General features: G+C 45.2%; 1 protein-coding gene across 1 annotated transcript in view; it reads left to right on the forward strand.

The window, feature by feature from the left end:
• Positions 1-27,452, forward strand: part of LOC309543186 (cytosolic phospholipase A2 zeta-like) — a 166,771-nt gene that overhangs the window by 67,950 nt on the left and 71,369 nt on the right. Inside the window, exons 7-10 of the mRNA XM_082242594.1 lie at positions 7,336-7,393; positions 9,378-9,547; positions 22,724-22,837; positions 22,924-22,961. Of these exons, the coding sequence (XP_082098720.1) occupies positions 7,336-7,393; positions 9,378-9,547; positions 22,724-22,837; positions 22,924-22,961 (380 nt within the window). The remainder of the gene's footprint in view (positions 1-7,335; positions 7,394-9,377; positions 9,548-22,723; positions 22,838-22,923; positions 22,962-27,452) is intronic.

Raw genomic sequence — 27,452 nt, forward strand, 5'->3', positions numbered from 1 at the left:
CGGCCGATCGGTCGGCCAACAATCGGTGCGTGTGTACGAGGCTTTAGTCTTTTGACTAAAATGCCATTTTAGTTTTAGTCCCATTTTCGTCATCTGCAATTGTTTTAGTCATATTTAGTCAACCAAAACCTCCAGTACAAAATGTCCTACATTTTAGTCCTACTAAAATCACCAGTACATTTAGTCGACTAAATGTACTGGTGACATTTAGTCGACTAAAATCGAATGTGTTTAGTTGAATAATTTGTAAAGCATTATTAAAGCATTTCTCTAGAATTTCAAAACTCATTATACACTCCTGGAGTAAAAAAAAAAAAAAAAACCCTACAGTAATATCATGTTATTATTTATTGTAAGGTAATGCTGCACAGGGTTTTGAATGGTGGTCTGAGAGACCTGTAATGCTGCACAGTACTCTGGATGGTGGTCTGAGAAGCCTGTAATGCTGCACAGTGCTCTGGACGATGGTCTGACACTGAGAAGCCTGAAATGCTGCACAATGCTGGATGGTGGTCTCAGAATCTGAGGGCAGGCCTTTAATGCACAGTGCTCTGGATGCCAGTGATCACTAGAGGAGTCCTTTAATGCACACCGTGCTCTGGACAGATGGTGGTCTGAGGGGAAGCCTGTAATTGTAATGTACACTCTCCCATTGCTCTCTGCTCTGGACGGTCGTCGTGAGTCGGAAGTGGGACTCTCATCGGGAGGCCTGTAATGCAGAGTGCTGCTTTGGACGCCTGTAACGGGAGGCCTGTAACAATGGCTGCACAGTGCTGCTTACTGCTGCTAAGCGAAGAACACTACGGACTCGAGTCGCTTGCTTGGTGGGAGTGGATGAAGAAGCACTCACAGGCTCTATAAAGAGCTCAGAGGAAACTGGGAAGTTCACAAGGGTAAACGTCCCCTCACATTTTCGTTTTGGAATTGATTTTCATCATAGTTTTTGTGGTGTACTTTTCGTTTCATTTTCATCACTGTAGAAAGGCCGCTGCCGAAAATTAAAAAAAATAATTTTTGTCTACGAAATTAACGTTGGGTACAGATAAGCTGACTGAACACTGGAACAATAATGGAATGTCAGACAATATTTTATTGGTGCTCATCAGTTTGGCTCCATTGTTACAGCCACAAAAATTGTGTCTCCCTGTTAGTGCTAAATGTTCAGTAGGGATGAACTGCAAAATTTTGGCCAATTTCAGCAAAATTGCCTCTTATTTACTCAATGCATTGCCCAAAATGTACCAAGTGTAAAACACACATTACTAGTGGGTATGAGGGAAACAGATTTTTCTGTAGACAGGCCTCATGTACACTGCTGCTGATAAACGGACATTTAGGAGCAGTTGGGCGTTTTTTTCAGCAGCCCCTGAATCTCTATTATCATATCTGTATATTTACACTGAGCCGTTTATAGTCCTTTAGAGGCAGTTGAGTTTAGTGGCATTTTTTTAAAGCAAAAAAATGCATTTAGACAGAAGATTGTTGGCATTTGAAAGGCCAAATGCTTGTAACAGCGTGCAAACACGTCTAAACGCAATAACTTGGGTTTTATAAGAATGTTATTTATAGTTGTTTTCAATGGGGATACATTTCTGACCATTCTACAATGTAAAAACGCTTCTAAACGCAAATCGTGTTAAACGCAGCATGTAAACGTGGCACTATGGACGTTTTTAACCGTCGGTTACTAGCTGCCAAGTTCCAACGTTCAGGAGAGCTTTTTAAAAGTCCTGTGTACATGAAGCCTAAAAGTGCATTTGAGTCTGTTCAAGGTGAAGTTTGCTGAAAATTCCCTGGTCATCCATAATACTTGTTTTTTAATATCAATACATGAACATGTAACACACATAGGCTATCCGGGTCCACCAGCAAGTAAAATACCAATTCTAGGTTGCCAAACGTGTTCAGGACCATTGCTGCCTGTCACGGAACCATGAACCAGACGTACAACAACAGATAAGTGAAAATAAGAAGGCTTTATTGAAAATCAAGCTGTAAAGCAAAAGTCCAAACGGATGGCAAAACCGAAGCAGAGTCTTTGCGAAGCCAGAGGTCAGGAGCCAGGAGGGTAGTCAGACGAAGCCGGGATCAGGAACCAGCAGGGTAGTCAGACGAAGCCAGGATCAGGAACCAGCAGGGTAGTCAGACGAAGCCAGGATCAGGAACCAGCAGGGTAATCAGACGAAGCCAGGATCAGGAACCAGAAGCAGCAGCAGTCTTAGAAGCATGTGAACACAGGAGGACCAAGCAAGGAACTGAAGCCACAGACCTCCTATATATATGAGCTAGGCATCCAGCTCCTCCCAGTGGGAAGGAGGAGCCGCAGAGTGGGAGGCTACAAGAAACCCAGAAACCAAGATGGCCGCCAGCACATGTCAAACGAAGGAGAACAGCAAGAAGGTAAGACCATGACAGTACCTCCCCCTCAAGGGCCCCTCCTCCGCGGAGTAAAGAACGGTTTCTGAGGGAAGCGTGCGTGGAAGGCACGGAGCAAGGCAGGAGCATGGACATCTGCGGAGGGAACCCAGGAACGCTCCTCTGGACCATAACCACGCCAATGAACCAAAAACTGCTCCCGACCGCGGACCAGGCGTGAGTCCAGGATATTGCTCACCTCATACTCCTCACGATTGCCCACTTGGACCGGACGAGGCCGAGGAACCGAGGAAGTGAAACGATTACACACCAGTGGCTTCAACAGGGAGACATGAAACACGTTGGAGATCCGCATGCCAGGAGGAAGCGCAAGGGCATAGGCTACCGGGTTTACCCTGCAAAGCACTCGGAAGGGACCAACAAAGCGAGGCGCCAGCTTGGGAGTGGGCACTCGAAGGTTGAGGTTGCGGGTGGACAACCATAGACGGTCTCCGGCCTGGTAGGAAGGAGCAGGTGCTCGTCTGCGATCAGCCTGGAGTTTCTGGCGCTGCGCAGAGACCTCAAGGGACTTCTGGATCTGTACCCAAGAAGCACGTAGGACGGAAAGGTGATCCTCCACAGCCGGAATATCCTGGGGAGAGAATACCTCCGGTAACACGGCAGGTTGGAACCCATAATTGGCCATGAAGGGAGACGTCCCAGAGGAAGAGTTCACCGCCGTGTTCCTGGCAAACTCAGCCCAAGGCAGGAGGTCAACCCAATTGTCTTGGTGATCGGAGACATAGCAACGAAGGAATTGCTCCAAGGCCTGATTGGATCGTTCTGCGGCCCCATTGGACTGAGGGTGGTAGGCCGAGGAGAAGGAGAGATGAATCCCCAACTGGGAGCAAAAGGCGCGCCAGAACCTGGACACAAACTGACTCCCCCGATCCGACACAATCTCCTTGGGCAAACCGTGCAACCGGAAAACCTCCCTGGCAAAAATCGTGGCCAACTCCTGTGCAGAGGGTAACTTCTTGAGAGGAACACAGTGGCACATTTTGGAAAACCGATCCACAATCATGAGAATGACCGTATGGCCTCGGGATGCAGGGAGGTCCACAATGAAATCCATCCCCAGGTGTGACCATGGGCGCTCCCCGGTGGCTATGGGTTGCAGAAGGCCCAACGGAAGGTGCCGAGGGGACTTACTTTGGGCACAAACGAAGCATGCCGCTACATATGCGGCGATGTCGGAACGTAGGGAAGGCCACCAGAACAGACGTGAAACAGCCCAGGACAGCTGATTCTTTCCAGGATGCCCCGCGGTCTTGGAGTTATGGTAGGTTCGCAACAACCGAGTGCGCAACTCCTCAGGCACAAAACATCTGCCGTTGGGTCTCCCAGAGGGAGCACCAGATTGAGCCGCCAAAATCTGCTCACCCAGGGGAGAGGTCAGGCTGGTGCGAATGGCGGCCAGGATCTGATTCGGAGGTATGACCGAAGTCGGAATCGACTCCTCCCTGGACAGGTCGGAGTACTGCCGTGATAAGGCATCCGCCCTGATGTTCTTGGAACCGGGTAGTTAGGAGACCACGTAATTAAAATGTGACAAGAACAGAGCCCATCTGGCCTGACGTGGTGTCAATCTCTTGGCCTCAGAAAGGTAGGTCAGATTCTTGTGGTCCGTCAGGATGAGGACCGGAACCACCGAACCCTCGAGCAAGTGCCTCCATTCTTTAAGGGCCTGCACAATGGCCAATAACTCCCTGTCACCAATCTGATAGTTGCACTCTGCGGAAGACAGTTTCCGGGAGTAAAACCCACAAGGAAGCAGAGGACCCTCTGGTGTTCTACGCTGAGACAGAAGGGCGCCTACTCCCGTCTCAGACGCGTCCACCTCGAGGACAAAGGGCAACCCAGGGTTGGGATGCGACAGAATCGGAGCCGACACAAAGGCGGACTTTAGAGCCTCAAAAGCTCGGATGGCCTTGAGCGGCCAGACCTGGGAATTACTGCCCTTCCTGGTCAGATCCGTGAGAGGCTTGGCTAGCATGGAAAAGTCCCTGATGAACTTCCGATAATTGGCGAAGCCCAAAAAGCGCTGCAGGGAGCGAAGACCACTGGGCTGGGGCCACTGTAAGACAGCCGAAACCTTCTCAGGATCCATGGAGAACCCCTCAGCGGAAATGATGTAACCTAAGAAGGTTACCTGGGATCGGTGAAATTCGCATTTCTCAAGCTTACCGAACAGCTTGTTCTCTCGTAACCGTTGCAACACTCGTCTGACATCCAGAATGTGGGTCTCCATGGATTCAGAATATACCAAGATGTCATCCAAATAGACCACCACACACTGCTGCAACAGGTCACGGAAAACATCGTTGATGAATTCCTGAAAGACTGCGGGCGCATTGCACAACCCAAAGGGCATAACCAAGGATTCATAATGACCGGTCCTGGTGTTAAACGCGGTCTTCCACTCATCGCCCGCCTTGATCCTTACGAGGTTATATGCCGCCCTCAGGTCGAGTTTGGTAAAGACCGTGGCCCCTTTAAGGCGATCGAACAGCTCGGAAATCAAGGGTATCGGGTAAGCGTTCTTGATCGTGATGCGATTGAGACCCCTGTAATCGATGCAAGGCCTCAACTCACCGCCCTTCTTTTTCACAAAGAAAAATCCAGCCCCTGCCGGGGGCGAGGATTTGCGAATGTGTCCGCGTGAAAGCGCCTCCTTCACATACTCCTCCATGGCCTCATTCTCCGCTACCGACAGTGGATAGACCTTGCCACGAGGAGGAACGGCACCAGGTTGTAACTCGATGGCACAATCGTATGGGCGGTGCGGAGGTAGGGCAACCGCGCGCACCTTATCGAATACATCCCGGTACTCCTCGTATTCAGGAGGCAACAGAGAGTCCGAGGAAGTACACAGCAACTTGACAGGCCCATGGATGCAACTAGCCCCACACTGTGGTGACCACGAGAGGATCTCGGCCGATCTCCAATCGAAAGTCGGATTATGCTTCTGGAGCCAGGGGTACCCCAAGACCACCGAGTAGTGTGGAGACGAAATAACCTGGAAGCAGACCGACTCTCTGTGAACGGCACCAATGGCTATCCCCACTGGAAGGGTCTCATGAGTCACGTGTGGCGGCAGAAGGGGTCTGCCGTCTATCGCCTCAAGAGCCAGTGGAGAACCTCGGGCCTGCAGAGGAATGGAATTGGCGGCAGCGAACACACTATCAATGAACAAACCACCAGCACCAGAGTCCACCAATGCCTGGGTCGTCACTGAGCCCCCAACCCAGGAGAGGACAACAGTGATCAGTGGTTTGTCAACACGGGAAACCGGGGACGAGGAGACTCCACCCAAGATCTGCCCCCGACAGGATCTCAGGTGCGAGCGTTTCCCGGACGGTTCGGACATGCCAACCGAAAATGCCCACCGAGACCACAGTACATGCATCGGCCCTCGCGTCTCCGGAGTACCCTCTCCCCCTCGGACAGGCGAGCAAAGCCCAGCTGCATGGGTTCATCCCCAGCCAAGTCATCCCCAGGAGGCGTGGGAGGAGAGGGAGGCACGGGTGGGACAGCAAAGGTAGGCGCCAATCTGTTAGGAGGCCTCCGCAGACTCTCCTTAAAGGAAGGTCTCTCCCTGAGTCTGGTGTCAATCAAAATCAGGAAAGAAATAAGAGACTCGAGCTCCACTGGTAGGTCCTTAGCTGCAACCTCATCCTTCAAGGCATCCGAGAGACCATGAGAGAAAGCAGCGACCAGAGCCTCATTATTCCAGCCCACCTCTGCTGCCAGGGTACGAAACTCAATGGCGTATTCAGCTACGGATCGTGAACCCTGTCTGATGGACATAAGGAGCTTCGCAGCAGAGGCAGCACGAGCCAGCACATCGAATACCCTCCGAAGAGAAGCAACAAAACCGGAAAACTCGGCAACCACCGGATTGTTGTTCTCCCATAAAGGGCTGGCCCAGGCCAAGGCCTTGTCCGAGAGCAGCGAAATTAAGAAGCCCACCTTTGATCTCTCAGTAGGAAAGGCATGAGGCAGCAACTCGAAATAAATACCCACCTGGTTGAGGAAACCTCGGCACTGAGTTGGCTCTCCCCCAAAGCGCTGTGGAAGGGGGGCAGAACCGGTCATACCCCGAAACACCGCAGGCGCAACAACAGGTGTCGGGGTAGACTCTGGCGCAACAACCGGAGCGGCAGTAGGAGCGGGCCCAGGAGCGACAACCGACCCATCGGCAACGGGAGCGAAATGAGCCGTGCGTTCAAGCAGGATTTGCAACGCCACGGCGAACTGACCCAACAGGTGATCCTGCTGATCAAGTCTGGCAACCAGCGTGGGTAGCGAGGATGGCCCTGTACCGTCAGAATTCATGGCTTGGTCCTAATGTCACGGAACCATGAACCAGACGTACAACAACAGATAAGTGAAAATAAGAAGGCTTTATTGAAAATCAAGCTGTAAAGCAAAAGTCCAAACAGATGGCAAAACCGAAGCAGAGTCTTTGCGAAGCCAGAGGTCAGGAGCCAGGAGGGTAGTCAGACGAAGCCGGGATCAGGAACCAGCAGGGTAGTCAGACGAAGCCAGGATCAGGAACCAGCAGGGTAATCAGACGAAGCCAGGATCAGGAACCAGAAGTCTTAGAAGCATGTGAACACAGGAGGACCAAGCAAGGAACTGAAGCCACAGACCTCCTATATATATGAGCTAGGCATCCAGCTCCTCCCAGTGGGAAGGAGGAGCCGCAGAGTGGGAGGCTACAAGAAACCCAGAAACCAAGATGGCCGCCAGCACATGTCAAACGAAGGAGAACAGCAAGAAGGTAAGACCATGACACTGCCTTTGTTGTCTTCTGTAAAATTGTAATAATTTTATCTGAATTTACAGGTGAGCTCTATAATGTATAGCATTGTGTTATTTTAAACGTATGGTGTGCTTTCCTCTATATAATCTTAGGTTCATCCCTGTGTTTGTGTTGAAGGAAAAATCACTAATGGAGAAAATGGAAAAACAGGTAAGGCAAAGAGCCTGTGTGTCTGTTTCTGATGTGGATGTGCCATTTTCGTTTGATACACCTTCCTTTCCTTTTTATGCCACTGACTGTAGGCCGAATTAAATCTTGTAGCAGGCTGGAGACCCCTGATTTAAAGGAAATTTGTACTTAAAAAGGCTGTCATTACTGACATTCCTATGAAAAAGTTAGTTCTTGGAGAGGTCAGCAACATCAAAATCCACATTTTTGCCTGTACAGATTAACCTTAAAAAAATAGGGTTGCCTGTAAAGAGAATAATTAATACTTAATGTATGTGTCACACAATTTATCTTTAGCTAAAGAATCTTTCATCTTTAGTCAGTTAAAATGTATTTACAGTATCTCACAAAAGTGAGTACATCCCTCACATTTTTGTAAATATTTTATTATATCTTTTCATGTGACAACACTGAAGAAATTACACTTTGCTACAATGTAAAGTAGTGAGTGTAGAGCTTGTATAACAGTGTAAATTTGCTGCCCCCTCAAAATAACTCAACACACAGCCATTAATGTCTAAACTGCTGGCAACAAAAGCGAGTACACCCCTAAGTGAAGATGTCCAAATTGGGCCCAAAGTGTCAATATTTTGTGTGACCACCATTATTTTCCAGCACTGCCCTAACAGAGCTTCACAAGTTGCCACTGGGGTCCTTCTCCACTCCTCCTTGACGACATCACGGAGCTGCTGGATGTTAGAGACCTTGTGCTCCCTCACCTTCTGATTGAGAATACCCCACAGATGCTCAATATGGTTTAGGTCTGGAGACATGCTTGGCCAGTCCATCACCTTTACCCTCAGCTTCTTTAGCAAGGCAGTGGTCGTCTTGGAGGTGTGTTTGGGGTCGTTATCATGTTGGAATACTGCCCTGCAGCCCAGTCTCCGAAGGGAGGAAATCCTGCTCTGCTTCAGTATGTCACAGTACATGTTGGCATTCATGGTTCTCTCAATGAACTTTAGCTCCCCAGTGGCGGCAGCACTCATGGAGCTCCAGACCATGACACTCCCACCACCATGCTTGACTGTAGGCAAGAAACACTTGTCTTTGTACTGCTTACTTGGTTGCCGCCACACATGCTTGACACCATCTGAACCAAATAAGTTTATCTTGGTCTCATCAGGCCACAGGACATGGTTCCAATAATCCATGTCCTTAGTCTGCTTGTCTTCAGCAAACTGTTTGAGGGCTTTCTTGTGCATCATCTTTAGAAGAGGCTTGTGTATGGTCTGAGCACTGACAGGCTGACACCCCCCCCCCCCCCACCACCCCTTCAACCTCTGCATCAATGCTGGCAGCACTCATACCTCTATTTCCCAAAGACAACCTCTGGATATGACGCTGAGCATATGCATTCAACTTCTTTGGTCGACCATGGCGAGGCCTGTTCTGAGTGGAACCTGTCCTGGTAAACCGATGTTTGGTCTTGGTCACCGTGCTGCAGCTCCGTTTCAGGGTCTTGGCAATCTTCCTATGGCATAGGCCAACTTTATGCAGAGAGTTCTTTGCCATGAGGTGCCATGTTGAACTTCTAGTGACCAGTATGAGAGAGTGAGAGCGATAACACCAGCTTGAACACACCTTCTCCCCATTCACACCTGAGACCTGGTAACATTAATGAGTCACATGACACTGGGGAGGGAAAATGGCTAATTGGGCCCCAATTTGGACATTTCCACTTAGAGGTGTACTCCTTTTTGTTGCCAGAGGTTTAGACATTAACGGCTGTGTGTTGAGTTATTTTGAGGGGACAGCAAATTTACACTGTTATACAAGCTGTACACTCACTAATAAAATATTTACAAAAATGTGAGGGGTGTACTCGCTTTTGTGAGATATTGTATATAAACATGGTTGTTTGGGGTAGGACAAATGATTTCATGGATTACCTATTTTATACTTACTATCATTATGTTTGAGAATACAGAGGTTTTTCATGTGTTTGTTTATTTTCCTAACTGTTCAGGGAACCAGATGGTAAAGTTGTCCATGCCTGGATCCTATGAGAAGCAGATATGTGCTCCATTAAAACAAACACAAACCCAAGAGGAAGGGATTCCATTTGTATTCCATGCGGACCGTGACATCAGCCCTTCTCTAAATATTTGCCTACAACAGACTCTACGAGTAGGGCAGGTTAGTGACTAGAAATTGTCCTTAAATTTATGTAATCCTCAGTAATGTGACATTTTGGGGGTACCATGCAAAAGAAACTGGAAATTGTGATCTTACATGCAAATTAGTCTGTGAAACCCAACTTTACCACACTGACAAATTTAAAGTATCCCATGTAAGCAATGGAATTTTTTTGAAATAGCCTAATGCTATGGGAGCACTGTAGTCATGGCTGTGCCTCTAGAATGTAACCTTTTCTTACAAATGTATCTGGTGTTTTTCATAGACTAAGTCTCCTTTCACAAGAACGATCCAATCAGATCCGCCTGTCAGTTTTTTAGGCGGATCTGATCGGATCCTCCATGCATCCCTATGGGGCAGCGGATGTCAGCGGAGACATGTCCGCTGCCATCCGCATCCGATCCTGTCCGTGAAATCCGGACGGATGGAAACCCTAATTTCCATCTGTCCAGGGGATCGGATCGGATGAGAGCGGACAGGCGATTCGCTTTCATCCGATTCCCCAATAGAGAGCAGCAGGGCTCTGACACCTCACCACACACAGTGAGGAGACGGAGCTGTCATCCGCCTGCTCAGCGGGGATCGGCGGATCGATCCCCGCTGAGCAGAGAACGGTCCGCACCGGACAGCGGACCGTGTGAAAGGAGCCTAAGATATTTCTTATACTCTCCATGATAGCAAGCAACATTTTCAGTTTTAAATACTTTAAATTAGCATTGCAGAAAAAGAAATAAATACTATTTGCAAAGAAGATAATTTATCCGTGTGGGCGGCCATAGCCCTGCACGTGGGGGTAACTTTCGCCGTGAACGTGCTCATCAATGACCGGGACCAGGCTGGAACTGTGGTCATGTGAAAGTCTAACATTAGGGCAGTTCCGCAATGTACAGATGAGTCATACCACTGTGTGCAGTAGTAAAAGTACACAGTTCTTCTGAAAAGTGCTGTCCCATGTCACTACACATTGTACCGTGATGTATGTTGTATTACGAGGGACGCTGCTGAGCCCACACCCTCTCCACCACAGTGGAGTGTACCTCTGCTACCTCACCTCCAGTAAAAGAATGGGGTCCTGCCATTCACCTAGTGTGGAACTCATGCATGCACTTGCTACTTCTTCACTCTTGTACCCAGTGACCGACTCCTGCATCTCTGTAACGCGGGTTAGGTTCCAGTTGCTACTGGAAACTAACCTCTGGGGAGGGAGCCAGAACATTGACCCCTTACTCTTGGAGGACCTGTCATCTACACCAGGTACCACACTTCACGACTTGCTGCAGTGTACCGTGCACTAGTCCTTAGTTACCCATAGCAGCTTCACTGCTTCTCTTGCTTGACCTGCGGAAGAGACCTTTTGTAGCAGCTGAGCTTCAAAGCCCACATGTGTTTTACCCTGGTTCTTTTAATATGCTAGAAGCAAAAAGCACCCCTTTGAATAGCTTTAGACTAGGTTTAGAATAGTTTATGCAACTTTACTGGAATTCTTCATTCAAATGCAGTCCAACATTAACAGTAACATCAGTTCCTAACTCCCCCTTGCTGGCTGCCCAGGCATACCTCTCCAAGGTAGTAGTCCAGGTCTTGGTTGTTCTCGGGAATCCTGGTGCCTCTGAGAGACTGCAAGGCTCAGCAATCCTTCTCCACAGCAGCTACGGCATGTACTTTCTGATGTGGCCTATTTGAACCGCCAAGAAAAAGCCCACAAACCTAGCCCTCCCACATATTTATAGCACAGTTGAGTAGGCTGGACCCATGAAGCCCTGGAACTGTATCACACACAATAATGCTGGCCATACACTAGCCGAAAAATCATTTGAACTCGTCTTCGAATACTGAACACTCTGCCGTGAGAGCAAACGATTTTGCCATCATGTAATGACCGAATTTTGATCGATAAATTGTTCAATGGACATAAATGAATCAGTTTTTTGTTTGTTTTGTTACATATGTCTAGTGCAAACCATTCAGGCGAGAAACACATTAACCTTTCAATTTATCGTTCATTGTTCCAAACTGTTCCTTCGATTTTTCAGCTCTGAAAAGTTAAAACCGATTTTCTATATGTGCCCATTAACTGGATGAAAAACTTACAAGACTGAGGGGTCATTGGCAGCATTCAAGCATTACAAAGAGTGTAATAAGAAATGTAAAGATTAAATCAGGGCGGCTAAAATAGAACACGAGAGACATATAGTGGAAGAGAGTAAAAAGAACCCCAAAAAATTCTTTAAGTATATAAACCGTAAGAAAGCGAGGCCAGAACACATTGGCCCCATAAAAGACGATAAGGGAGTTTTGGCCACAGAGGACAGGGAAAAGGCGGTAGTGTTAAATCATTTCTTCTCTTCAGTCTTCACAAAAGAATTGGGTCGCTACACTAACCCAGCTTGTAAGGCCAAACTAAACAACACACCTCAGGAAATACCGCCATGGCTAACAGAAGATAGACTTAGAACTAAACTAGAGAAACTTAACATAAGTAAATCACCGGGACTGGATGGCTTGCACCCGAGGGTTCTTAAGGAGCTCAGCCAGGGGATTGCCAGACCATTATTCTTGATCTTTAAGGATAGTTTACAGACGGGTATGGTGCCAGCTGATTGGAAAAAAGCCAACGTGGTATCAATAATTAAAAAGGGGCCGAGATATATCCCGGTTAACTGTAGGCCAGTCAGCCTAACATCAGTAGTCTGCAAGATTTTTTAGGGGATGTTAAGGGACCACATACAAGTCTTTATTAATGAAAATGGTATTAGTAGTAATCAGCATGGATTCATGAAAAATCATCCTTGCCAAACCAATCCATTAACCTTCTATGATGAATGAGCTGCCAGCTAGATAAAGGTAAGCCTGTGGATGTGGTGTATCTGGACTTTGCAAAGGCCTTTGACACCATTCCCCACAAACGCTTACTGTTCAAACTAAGGAAGGTAGGTATGGACCATAAGGTGAGTACCTGGATAAAGAACTGGCTCCAGGGGAGGTTGCAAAGCGTGGTGATTAATGGGGAGTACTCAGATTGGGCGGGTGTGGAAAGTGGGGTCCCCCAGGGTTCTGTCCTGGGGCCAATCCTGTTTAATTTATTCATAAATTATCTAGAGGAGGGGATATTAAGTAAAATCTCAGTATTTTTGCGGATGATACTAAACTAAGCATGCCAATATATTCTATGCAGGATGTGGAAACCTTACAAGCGGACCTGAACAAAATAATGGGGTGGGCAACTACATGGCAGATGTAAAGTAATGCACTTGGGTGCCAGAAACCAGAAAGCAAGCTACTTATTAGGGGGGGGGGGACCTCTGGGTGAGTCTAGGATGGAAAAGGACCTGGGGGTACTGGTAGACAACAGGCTTGGCAGTGGCATGCAATGCCAAGCCGCTGCAAGCAAAGCAAACAGAATACTGGGATGTATAAAAAAGGGAATTCACTCCAAAAATAAAGAGATTATTCTCCCACTCTACAAGACTCTGGTCCGGCCACATCTGGAGTATTCTGTCCAGTTCTGGGCACTGGTCCTCAGGAAGGATGTGCTGGAACTGGAGAGAGTCCAGAGAAGGGCAACAAAAATAATTAGGGGAATGGAGGACATCAGCTATGAGGAAAGATTACAAGCACTGAACCTATTCTCTCTGGAGAAGAGACGATTGAGGGGGGATATGATATCAATGTACAAATACTGTACTGGCAACCCTAGCATATGGAAAAACCTATTCAGAGAAAGGGAATACAATAAGACACGTGGCCACTCACTAAAACTAGAGGAAAGGCGGTTTAACCTCAAAATACGCAGGGGGTTCTTCACTGTAAGAGCAGTAAGGATGTGGAATTCTCTTCCGCAAACAGTGGTATCAGCAGGGAGCATCGATAGTTTCAAAAAACTATTAGAAGGGCACCTTAAAGACCACAACATACAGGGGTATACAATGTACGGTTAACAGCAAACACACACACACATCATAGGTTGAACTGGATGGACTGATGTCTTTTTCCAACCTCACTAACTATGTAACTATGTAAATAAAACAAACAAACCAAATGACAGATTTTCAAAAGATTTTTCGGCTAGTGTATGGCCAGGAACACTCTTTCCCCGCTCAGCCTGGGCCAGCCACTTACTAACTAATGCACCTGTACACAACCACTAGAGCAGTAGTGGAAAATAACCTTATCATAAGACGTATGATTAAAGAAGTCTGAAACACGCTGACCTATATTTTTTTTTCTTAAATATCTTTAATTACTTTTTTGAAACATACCTTTTCCATTACAGTATCAGAAATTATTTGATCTTATACCAGCAAATGCTGATTTTGTAAACGTTTACTTTAAATAATAATTATTTAAACATTGGGCACCCTGTTGGATTTCCAGTACCTCGGTATTAGTGATCTAGCTGCCAATAGAACATGAGTGACCACCGTGCGAAAACGGGGAGGGAAATTCCCAAAACCCAGGTTTAGTAGTGCCATGCCAGAGTCTGGGGATGTAAGAACTCCCGTAATGTTTGAGATACATCGAAATATACTATTCCAGAAGCTGATTAAGTGCTTACAGGATCAAAACATATGTAGGATATTCCCTACTGTCCCACATTCTCTCCAGCATAGCAGGGAGTTAGAATAAGTGAATCTGGACATCCTATAGGGCAGGCATCACTAAATGGCGGCCTGCGGTCCGCGTCCAGCCTGAGTCACTGTATCATTCGAACCGGCCGTGGATCTGCCATTTAGAAGCTCACTCAGCCATCCTTGCTGCTTTCATCCTGAACAAGCCCTGCATGGACAGCGGGAGGCAGGAGGCTGATATCAGAGGCAGTACAGCTCCGAATGGAGGGGAGGACTTCAAGTTACCCTGCAGGTGATTGTTTGCTAGCTCAAACAACAAAGGGACTTCCAGCGCTAACTGTGATATCTCTCACTCTCAGGAATGAATAAAGTCAAATTACCGTGTGGTGCTGCTGCTAATTAATGCTGATTCAGCATAAGTCAGTGAATGGGGGGGAGGGGCAGCAGCGCTATCCCACGGTACATAGTCTACAATGTAACTCAGGCAGGCTTGATGGAAAACCTTGAAAAGTTTATTTATAAAAATTATATATAGTGATGATGATTAAAACATAATAAAATGTATTCCAAACCAGATCTGTGGCGTTGCTGGGGGTCACAGGATGACCGAGCCGCTGGGTGAGCCGGAACTGTGTAGATGATCACAGCAGGGAACCAGGCATAAGGGAGAAGGATCTTATGTGCCAAAAGCAGACCGGACCATCCGGTAAGGTGGCGTGGCTTCCTCCCACCCGATAGCGTGGCTGCTCGCACTGAAGCAGTGTAGACGTGCCGCGGAGCCGCCAACCAGAGGTATCCACAGCAGAGGCCGCTACTCGTAAGCGGCGTCAGCAAGCGTCGGGACCTGGCCTGGAAAGCATCAGAGTTGCCGTGACGACATGTTTCGCACTGCTGTGCTTTGTCAAAGTCACGGGAGGAACAGCAACCTGAACATTTAAGGTGGAGGAGGGGGCGGGCACCCAGTGTCTCGATATCATCATTAACCCCTCAACATCCACTCTTTTATAAAAGATTTTTTAAAAAGGAACATAGATAAAAGCAATTGCTACTGCATAAACAGTTGGTAATGCTAGTGGACATATGCATTCAGTACTGGTACAAACATAAAACTGCAGATATGAGAAAGAATAAAAAAAAAAAAAAAAACGCATAATAAAAACGCATAAAAAAATAATAAATAAATAAATGCAAAATAGAAACAAAAATGACCGGATGCAAGGACAACAACAACAATGATGAAATATATGTATAACAAAGAAAAAAAAAAAAAAATGCATAATAAAAACGCATTAAAAAAAAAAAAAAAAAGGGAGCTGAGGACAGGAATCTGAAGATGGGGGGGCGCTGAGGACAGGAATCTAAAGATGGGGGGGGCTGAGGACAGGAATGTAAAGGGGTACTGGGGGTGAGGACAGGAAAGTAAAGGGGTAGTGGGGTACCGGAATCTAAAGGGGTAATGGGGAACAGAAATGTAAGGGGGTACTGAGGAACAGGAATGTAAAGGAGTACTGAGAGTGAGGACAGGAATGTAAAGGGATAGTAGGGGACAGGAATGTAAAGGGTTAGTCGGGGACAGGAATGTAAAGGGTTAGTTGGGGACAGGAATGTAGAGGGGTAGTTGGGGACAGGAATGTAAAGAGATAGTGAGGACAGGAATGTAAAGGGGTAGTGGGGGACAGGAATGTAAGGGGGTACTAGGGGACAGGAATGTAAAGGGGTACTGGGGAACAGGAATGTAAGGGGGGTACTGAGGAACAGGAATGTAAAGAAGTACTGAGAGTGAGGACAGGAATGTAAAGGGATAGTAGGGGACAGGAATGTAAAGGGTTAGTGGGGGACAGGATTGTAAAGGGTTAGTTGGGGACAGGAATGTAAAGGGGTAGTGGGGGACAGGAATGTAAAGTGGTAGTTGGGGACAGGAATGTAAAGGGGTAGTTGGGGACAGGAATGTAAAGGGGTAGTTGGGGACAGGGATGTAAAGGGGTAGTGGAGGACAGGAATGTAAGGGGGTACTAAGGGACAGGAATGTAAAGGGGTACTGGGGAACAGGAATGTAAGGGGGTACTGAGGAACAGGAATGTAAAGGGGTACTGGGGCACAGGAATGTAAAGGGGTAATGGGGGACAGGAATGTAAAGGGGTAGTGGGGGACAAGAATGTAAAGGGGTAGTGGGGGACAAGAATGTAAAGGGGTAGTGGGGGACAGGAATGTAAATGGGTACTGGGGGTGAAGACAGGAATGTAAAGGGGTACTGTTTTTTTTTTTAAACAGGAATGTAAAGGGGTACTGGGGGACAGGAATGTAAAGGGGTACTGGGGTAACAAAAATGTAAAGGGGCACTGGGGGTGAGGACAGGAATGTAAAGGGGGTCTGAGGACCAGAATGTAAAGGGGTGGGGGGGGGGTGAGGACAGGAATGTGAAGGCGGAAGGGAGGTGATATAAAGGGGGCTAAGGACAGGAATGCGACGGGAGGCTGAGAACAGAAATGTGAGGGAGGAGGGGCGTGATATAAAGGGGCATAAGGATAGGAATGTAAAGGGGGGTTGACAACAGGGATGTGAGGGGAGGGGGTGATATGAAAGGGGGCTGAGCACAGTAAAGTGAAGGAGGGGTTGTGATGTGCAGGGGGGACTGAGAACATTGATGTAATGACAGGATTGTGATGTGAAGGATCTGAGGCAAGGTTTATAACATTTCTACCTGTGTTCTGCATGTAGGCAGCCCATTCATTTTTTACCATATTTTTATTGAAGAATTGCAAATAAAATACAAACCTCCAAATAGAACATTTTCCATTTTCTGCCAGCATAGTGCTTATTACATTGGAGTCTGGCTCAACATTATCAACATTAACAATATAGCAGAACGATAAACACACAGAGGATACATACAGGGTTCTGTAACACTGGAGACGTCGGCGATGTAGCCCATTCATTTCAATGGGCTGTCTTACATGCAGAAACTTACAAAAAGTAGTCCCTGACCCTTTTAAATTGCGCTGCACCAAGCTGGTTTTGCGCTCACGAAAATGTGCAGCATTTGCCAATGCTTCAAGGTGCCATTAGGAATCAAACATACAATTCAGGCCTTTCCTGGAAGAAAAATTTACTGACTGGACCTTTGTGAATATTAATTCAGAACCTCTGCTATAGGACATAGGATATCACCCCGGGGCTATTTTTTTTAGAAAGTTCCCAGTGGTTTACACATTTAGAAGCTTTGTATATTGCCTTGAATGCATATTGCCATTGAGATGTTGTGAAGGTTTTACCTAAATCTGATTCCCATTTTTGGGAAGGAGGTAATTTAATGAAAGTCAAGTTAGTAATAAAACCATAATACAAAAAGGATACATCCTTAGAGGGTGTGGGCATCGTTGTTTAAAATTGCCATACTATATCTTGAAGGTGGATATGATGAGTCTACAAGGATCTCAGGAAATGGGAGATTTGAAAGTACTTAAAAAATCTGTGGGTAATAGAATAAATGACTTTGAGATACATCGGAATATACTATTCCAGAAGCTGATTAAGTGCCACCTGTAGTAGCATAACTGGGAAAAAGCTTGAACAATAGAAAATCTTACAAAGTATTACTTTACATATGAAAACCTTTTAGCTGCTCCTGGAATAAAGAAACAAATTATTACTTTAGTCAAACTTATCATAGGGCTAAGGATTACTAAATATTGTAATCAGGTACGTCAAAATAAGTTATAGCCAACACCAATAAGGGACCTTGCTCACCAGAGCTTACAAGCTAATATAAGAAATGAAGACTCTAATTATCTAACTCCCCTCCCTCTATGTACTACATATAGCATATATAATAGGAGGTTAGCACTGTTCTTACCAAGCATCACTCTTCACTATTCCTTTTAGAGAATAAAAAACAAATATAAATTTGGAGTTCCCTTTTACCAAATAAATAAAGCCTACTGCTATCTTTGTTAATATTAATAAGTAGGCAAATATTATATATATATATATATATATATATATATATATATATATATATATATATATGATGACAGTATACATAATAGTGTACAATATAAAAAAAAAAAAAAAGGACATGACAAAATAGTTAACAACAAAGTGATCATTAAACCATTTACGACCGCCTGCCCCAGATGTACTGCGGCAGGTAGCCGCTGCCAGGCAAATCGCCATACATGTACCGCGCTCGCTAGGGGTCGAGAGCGCGCCGCCGGCGTAGCGCTCACGCCGGTGGCACGCTTCCGCCCTTGCTTGTCAGCGAGGAAGCTGATGCAGCGGGCAGGCGGCTCCAATTGCCGCCTGACACCGGCGATCATTCCCTGCTGAGAGAGATGAACAGTCAGCCATTGTAAACACAGCTGACCGTTCTTCTCCATGAAATGATCATAGAGCCCATGTGATTCTTCTATACAAGATCACATATCTCTATGGTCATTTCAGAAGCCACGCCCCCCCCCCCCCCCCCACATTTAGAATCACTGCCCTAGGCTCACATTTAACCCCTTGATCACCCATAATGTTAACCCTTTCCCTGCCAATGTCATTATTACAGTAACAGTGCATATTTTTAGCACTGATTACTGTAGTAATGTCACTGGTACCCCCAAAAGTGTCAAAAATGTCAGTGAGGGGTCTGATCTGTCTGCCACAATGTCGCAGTCCCGCAAAAAATCGCAGCTTGCCGCCATTACTTGTTAAAGAAAAAAAAAACAATAAAAATTACATAAATCTTTCCCGTAGTTAGTAGATGCGATAACTTTTGCGCAAACCAATCAAAATACACTTATTGCATTTTTTGTTTTACCAAAAATATGTAGCAGAAAACAAATTTTGATTTTTACATTTTTTTCTTGGGAATGTTATATAGCAGAATGTGAAAAATATTGTTTTTTTTTTTTCAAAATTGTCGCTTTTTTTTTTGCAATTGTCCATTAAAGTAACGCAGTACAGAATCGCAAAATAGGACCTAGTCAGGAAGGGGCAAATCCTTCTGATCTTAAAGTGGTTAAGGTCAGGTGCACCAACAAAACGTCTAATAATCCTATGGCTGTAAACTGCAGTATTATTTACTGTATGCCAATTTGAACCTAATGCAGTATTTCAGCAAAAAAGGGATTAATGAATATAGAATAAACAAACCCTCCTTTCATTTTAAGATATTTTCCTCCCAGATGCAGTATGCTAGATACACAAAATGGGTTAATTTTGTTTCGTAAATTTCCTCAAACAAACAACTTCTAACTCCTTCAGCCCATTCATGGCGCTGTCTAGCTGAGGTGCATATTCATAGGAATATAAAAAAGATGAATGAATCATGCCTTCTACGCACACTCACTGGCAATAACATTTTGAATTTTGACACTAAAGTCAATCAGTCACCATAGACCTATCAATCCCTATTTCACGAAAGCCACATACAATCAATCACATAGAGGGATCATTTTACTCCTCATACAAAAAACACATACTCACACACAACAATACATTTAACTAACTCACAGAAATATAAATTCTCCTATTAAATACTAATAACAAGCGGTACAGAATCAGGTATGATACAGAGGGTTTTAATTTTAATTGCATGGCAGATATATACCATTTCCATATTCATCATACACTATGCAGTATTCAGCAGCAGTTGCATACTTCTTACAATTCACTCATAGGACTAACACACAGGGTCATTCCACACCAGAGTCTTTACAACCACTACCAGAGTTGTATAAAGTACTCGAAACCCATACTTGTGTAAAAGTACAAGTGCTCGATCAAAAAGTGATTTGAGTAGAAGTGGAAGTGCTCGATCAAAAAGTGACTTGAGTAGAAGTACTAAAGTATTCAACATTTTTTGTACTTAAGTATTGCAAGTAGTTTTTTTATAAATTTTGCTACTCAAGTATTGAAAGTAAAAGTACAAGTACTGTGTTATGTAGTTATTAAAGAAAGAAGTCAAAAGTTTGATTATCATATTGTTTTTTATTATTTCAAATGCAGCTTTTATTTATACATACAGTAGCTTTTATTTTCGTATGCGCTGATAATACACATGTTTTGAGCTTCATGAAACCTGCCATCTACTGTTCTGGCAGTGGTCATTTTTATAACTGTAACAAGTAACTATGCAGCCCAAAAAAACATATCGGAGGAGAAGTATTGAAATCATTGAAAAAATGTAGTGAAGTAAAAGTGGAAGTAGGAGAAAAAAATTATACTCTAGGAAAGTACAGATACAGCTTTTCGGTACTTAAGTACAGTAGTGAAGTAGTTCTACTTAGTTACTATACATCTCTGACCACTACAGACTTATTTTAACCTCATTTGGAAGATGGTCAATCTCCCTCGATCGATCACGCGTACACAACCTTACATTCTACAAAAATTACTAGGAATGAACTTACATTTGCAAACATTTATGAACTAAAATGGCATTGTCTTCTGCTTTCTATCTGGTAATGCAGAACACAAATTCCTTACTATATACACACATGTATACTTACACATATACACACAGATATTATATACATATTAACAAAATGATTAAAACTGACAGATTAGTTAGTAATTACTAATGGACAGCAGTGCTCAGAGGAAAGCCAATAGGCACCGTACACTCATACATCTCCTTACAAAAATTCTTGTCTCAAGACATGAAAAACCACTAAGCCCTACTTGCCATGGCGATCAGGAAAGTCTCAACCTGATCTTAACTCAGTTAGTACACAGACAGTTATAATGGATACATATACATATATTACAAAGATGGTACATACCTTTTAACTTTGTTAGCAAATGGAGCGCCAAAACTTTTACCTTATTTACCTGCCAGGGCTTACCTTTCCTGACATTTCTATACTCATGAGTATTGTTTTACACCACAACTATTATGTTCTATTTATTTTTGCACATACAATAAAAAAGGTACCTTTTTCTACTAGTAACTACATATCAGTACTCATCCTAAAAAAATATTTAACTTAGGCTTTCCAGGGGTTTGATAACCTCAAAGCCTCTTCCAGATTGATTGCCAGTCCAGGATCCCAACAGGCATGTAAATTTAGGCAACCCAAAGAACCTCTTCCAGACCACTTGTAGGCCTAGGACACCAACTCAGGTTCTCCAGGGGTCACAAACCCCAAAACACTTGTAAGTCTAGGGAACCAATTCAGGTTATCCAGGGGTCAAAATAAACCCCAAAAACTTCTTCCAGACTCTCAGATCTTTCTCCATTTTTGATTCTCCCAAAGGTTCCCCCCCTAAAGTCTATTGTGCTTTTATGTTTTTAGTCCCCAAGTGCAAGACCTTACACTTCTCCACATTAAACCTCATTTGCCATGTCGTTGCCCACTCCGTTATTTTGTCCAGGTCATTCTGTAGGATATCTGCTTCATGCTGTGCAGTTATTGACCTGCCCAATTTTGTGTCATCTGCAAAAACTGATATAGAGCTACTGATTCCGTCCTCAATGCTGTTTATGAATAAATTGAACAAGGTTGGTCCCAGGACTGAGCCTTGGGGGACCCCACTTACCACCTCAGACCAGTCTGAGTATGCGCTATTTATTACCACCCTTTGGACACTTATTTTATAAATTAAGCGCTTGTGGGGAACTGTATCAAACGCCTTAGCGAAATCCAGGTACACCACATCCACTGGTCTCCCCCTATCTAGCTCACAGCTCACCTCTTCGTAGAAAGTTAAGAGATTGGTTTGACAAGAACGCCCATTTGTAAACCCGTGCTGGTTATTGCTGATGATGTTGTTGTCTTTAGCAAATTCTACGATATAGTCCCTTATCATCCCCTCCAGAAGTTTACATACTATCGATGTCAGACTGACAGGCCTATAATTTCCCGGGACATGCCTCTGCCCTTTTTTGAATTTAGTTTCCACCAGCTCCATAGAGTCCTGACATGTGCTCACCTTAGTGTTGTAGGAGTCAGCTGCCATGGAGGGTTTAGATTTTGCCGGGCTGTGAGACAGCAGTGTAGCGGCATAAGATGAGTCTTAAGTGGAGTCACCCTGTGAGCCTTGGTTTGGTGTGACTGAGAGAAAGCTGCCGGTGAAGGCCAGAAAACAGCCGCTGGTGCCATCTTGGGTTTGCAGGTGCTGGTGTGTTTGGGGCCGATCAGGGACACCTCTGTGTGCTCGGGTTCCCATCACTGGAGCAGAGCTGCAAGTTCAAGCGTCAATGCAGCAGCTTGGTAGCCATGCACCCCCCCCCCCCATTAGAGTTTTGTTTGCTGTGTTGCCTACATCTTAGACTGTTTTTATGTCCCAGGGTCTCAGAAGTCCTGTAATGAACTACTAGAAAAACAAGATTTTTGACTTACTGTTAATTCCTTTTCATGGAGTTCATTAAGGGACACAAGTCCCACCCCTCTGTTCTTGATCCACTCCTATCACTGGTTTTCCATAATGCTGGAGCATGCTGGGAGTGAGAGGGGTTATATTAGGCGGTCTCACAGCTTTGTTTGCCAGTGTCCAATCTGCTTAAGGCAGCATCATAACCCCAGTGTCTCAGAATGACTTCAACCTTTGTCATTTATTAAACTCCAATAAAGGATTTTAATAGTATGTCAAAATTTCTGATTTTTTTTCCTCTTTTTAGGATGATTTGGCACCAGAACTGGACAAACAAACTCTATACTTGGGTAAGGGATCCTTACCAATTTCAAATCTTCCAGATGGAACTGAAATAAATATCAGTCTCCCTCTGTCTAAGGTAAGAATATCTCCAATATGTGGGGGCATATAAATAATCACTCTTTGGCTACAATGCATAAATATACTTCTCTTCTGATTTTCCAGGAACACGTCATAAATATGAGCATGAGAAAAGAGGAAAGGTTTGTTTTGAGAAAATGTTATTAATAATTACTGCACACAGTAGATGGCGGTCAGAGGTTTTCAAACATTCTGGCTACAGAACAAACTTAAATTGAATGCTACATAGTAAGATGCAAAATGATTAGCTTTCCATATGCATCCATCAAATAGTACATGTAAGGTCCTCATTGATTTATGTAAATATCTAAAGTGCAGCGCAACCAAATGCATGTAGACTACCCCCATAAGTACATAAAACACATTTCATCTCATTATATACGTTTAAAAAAAAAAATACATACAAAAATTCATAAATCCATTACAGTAACCACAAATACTTAATAACAATGCACCAATCCTTTTTTATTTAGATTAAATATAAAAGTCCACAAATACTGTGTAATTTCTACAATAATAGTTATGTGTTTAACATGCTTGGTTTAACAGAAAGAATGTACAAAAACGTGCTCCACTGCTGTGTCCTGCCAACTGTCACTGCAGCCTCTTGCCTCAAAGAAAGACCCTTTGCTAAGGTGAAACACCAATTTCCCAGATCCCTGGGATTAGAATATTGCAGCAATCCTCCCAGAACATATAAGACAGATTTCGCTCTACTCTACAATGATGGAACCTTTCCACTTAGCAGGAGAAATAGCAAACAAGAACACTCATAGTGTAGAAATAAACCACTCAAACTCTTTATTCTCCAAAAAGATAACATATTACTCACAAGAAAAGTGCACTCAATCCAGTGCAATAGATAAAAAATTGCCTATTTAAACAGTAATTGTGTAATGTTCCGGTACCTTTGGTACCCTAAATTACTCTTTTCACAAGTGTATGCGCCCTACCATTCTCTTTTGGAAAGGTGCGCATACACCTTTAAGACTGAAGCTGTCATCACTCAGCGCCGGACTAGATGGCTATTTAAAGTGCCGGTTCTCACTCACATGTGTTCGTTCAAACACCCTTACCTGGATGCTAACTTGGCTTGAAGCTTTCGTGCTTGCAAGCATACCTCGCTGACAGAACCTCGCTGCGCTGATCCCTGCATCCCGCTTCCGGATCATCCGCTCCTCCTGAACCAACCTTCGGCTGTATTGCTATTAGTGCTAAGTACCCCGCAGGGGAACCCTCTATAAACTTATACTAAGCTTACACTATCTAGCTCTGCATAGTAAAGACTATTTATCACATCTGCATATCTAGATTGCTAGCTCTTAAGACTACTGCTACTTATTCCTGCACTGGGTTGATCACTCTTGTATGTCCACCTGCTACTCTGTCATCTGCTACCATACATGATTGCTAAACCTACCTGCATCCATCTGCTACTGTCTTACCTTCAAGTGTCTGTCACCTACCACCTCCACTCAACCTGTCTCTTAAATCTTCATCACTGTGTTACTACATACATAAAGTCACTCTAGGAACCAGCTTGTTGAGTGTGTGTATTTACTAGCTGAATTAAGACCTTCCACACATGATGAGTCATTGAGATTGGGAATGGTATCTCAGCATCTCTCTTACATGACTACTGAAGTGGAATATTTCTGCAGCTGAAAATCCACACCATACATGAAACGCAGGAGCGTTACAAATTGTTGCCCTCTTAAGCATGGACATCAATGGCAGGATATATTAAGATGGCCATTCACGGACGTCGGGGGTTGATGACACCATATGGTTACATCCCCTATACTTTCAGGGATCATTCCTGTAGGACTGAAAGGAAGAAATGTGCTTGAAAGTGTCCAAACTCAATCTCCACAATGATGAATTTTAGGGCTTCTGTCTCATTAGGACTCCTGTTGACAGTGCTGCTCAATGCAGGTGCTGCAAAAATTTGATGACTTGGTCACCTTTCTAGATGGGAAGAAGCAGAATTATTAGGGGGAGTAACTACGTGACGTCCGTGAGTGGCCATCTTAACATATCCTCTCCACTGATGTCCATGCTTAATGGGACAACAATTACGGTGTTTAAATGGGCAATTTTTATTAAGTGCACTGGATTAATGAGTGCACTTGTCTTGTAAATATTTTATCTTTTTGGAGCGTAAAGTGTGGTTTTATACTACACTGTGAGAGTTCTTGTTTTCATTGTAGAGTGGAGCAAGAGCTGACATATGTTCTGGGAGGATTGCTGCAATATTCTGACCCCAGGATTTGGGATGTGTTTGAACTTACCATTGTGTGAGTCTTTTTTTAAGGTAAGAGGCTGCAGTGACAGGTGACGGGACACAGCGGTGTAACACATTTTTGCACATTCTATCTTTTGGAGCACACGTGCTAAACACATCACTATTAGGCTCCATGTACACGAGACGTTAGAAAAAACGTCCTGCAAAGCTATTTCTGACGCCGGGAAAAAGCAGCTGTTAAACGTGCTTTCAGTAGCTTTTTCCATTTGCGTTATTGCACGTTTGGCCACGTTGCTTTTAGCAGCGTTTTTCTGCCTCCATTCAAAATCAATGGTTCCCTATGGGAGCCTATTGATTTGAATGGAGGTCGCACCGCAAGTCGGATCCGACTTGCGGCGCGACCTGCACTGTGAGAATCTTGAGGGGGAACTCCACGCCAAAAATGGGAAAAAAAACTGCGTGGGGGTCCTCCTCAGGTTCCAAACCAGGCCCTTAGGGTCCGGTATGCGTTTTTTCGGCGTGGGGTCCCCCCAAAATCCATACCAGACCCTTATCCGAGCATGCAGCCCGGCAGGCCAGGAAAGGGGAGGGGACGAGCGAGCGGCCCCACCACCCCTGGACCACACCAGGCCACATGCCCTCAACATGGGGGGGTGTTGGTGCTTTGGGGCAGGGGGAGCTCTGCACTCCCCACCTCAAAGCACCTTGCCCCCATGTTGATGAGGACAAGGGCCTCATCCCCACAACCCTGGCCGGTGGTTGTGGGGGTCTGCGGGCAGGGGGCTCATCGGAATCTGGAAGCCCCCTCCCGTCATCGGGAGGCCCCGCCCCCTCATGTCACAGAAGACGTCATCTGCGACATGAGGGGGCGGGGCCTCCCGATGACGTCATCGGGGCCACGCCCATAATGGCTATATAATAAGCTGCAGAGACCGGAGTCCGGCATAATCACCGGAGACGTCGTCGGAGGAGGACCGGAGAAAGAAGAAGAGCCGACAGCAAAAGAGCAGAAGACCGGAGAGGAGAAGAAAAGAAGAGAGGACAGCAGAAGAGCAGACAGCAAAAGAGCAGAAGACCCCGGAGAGAAGACAAGAAGAGCGGACAACAAAAGAGCAGAAGACCGGAGAGGAGAAGACAAGAAGAGCCGGATGAAGATTTTTAATAAATTTTCCAAAACGTCTCCTATCGTTATTTCCATACACTGCCTTTTATGTGGTGAATGAGTAGGGGTACAGTGTACCCCATACCCATTCACATAGGGAGGGGGTCCGGGATCTGGGGGGCCCCCTTGTTAAAGGGGGCTTCCAGATTCCGATGAGCCCTCTGCCCGCAGACCCCCACAACCACCGGCCAGGGTTGTGGGGATGAGGCCCTTGTCCTCATCAACATGGGGGCAAGGTGCTTTGAGGTGGAGGGTGCAGAGCTCCCCCTGCCCCAAAGCACCAACACCCCCCCATGTTGAGGGCATGTGGCCTTGTGTGGTCCAGGGGGGGTGGGGCTGCTCGCTCGTCCCCTCCCCTTTCCTGGCCTGCCGGGCTGCATGCTCGGATAAGCGTCTGGTATGGATTTTGGGGGGGACCCCACGCCATTTTTTTCGGCGTGGGGCTACCCTCAAATTCCATACCGGACCCTAAGGGCCTGGTTTGGAACCTGGGGGGGACCCCCACGCAGTTTTTTTTCCCATTTTTTGCGTGGAGTTCCCCCTCAAGATTCTCACAGTGCAGGTCGCGCCGCAAGTTTGATCCGACTTGTGGTACGACTTCCATTCAAATCAATAGGCTCCCATAGGGAACCATTGATTTTGAATGGAAGAAAAAAAATTTATAACGTGGCTGAACGTAGGTTTATCACATTCAGTCACTGTTAGTCACGTTCGGCCGCATTTCTGCGTTTGAAACACCGGGAAACACACATTCGAACGCAAATAATTGCGTTCTAAAAAAAGTCCCTGAACGCAACTGCCTGCAAATGACTGTAAACGACCATGTGTACATGGACAGATAAGATAACATGGAGCTGCGTTCAGGGGCTTCTGAAAAAAACGCCCAACTGCTCCTAAACGGCCATTTCCAGCGTCCCATGTACATGGAGCCTAAATGTGAAAATTATTTAGGCAATTATACAGGCAATTTTTATTAAGTGCACTGGATTAATGAGTGCACTTGTCTTGTAAATATTTTATCTTTTTGGAGCGTAAAGTGTGGTTTTATACTACACTGTGAGAGTTCTTGTTTTCATTGTAGAGTGGAGCAAGAGCTGACATATGTTCTGGGAGGATTGCTGCAATATTCTGACCCCAGGATTTGGGATGTGTTTGAACTTACCATTGTGTGAGTCTTTTTTTAAGGTAAGAGGCTGCAGTGACAGG

Source organism: Pelophylax lessonae, assembly GCF_965119305.1.
Source record: "Pelophylax lessonae genome assembly, chromosome: 13".
Lineage (NCBI taxonomy): Eukaryota > Metazoa > Chordata > Amphibia > Anura > Ranidae > Pelophylax > Pelophylax lessonae.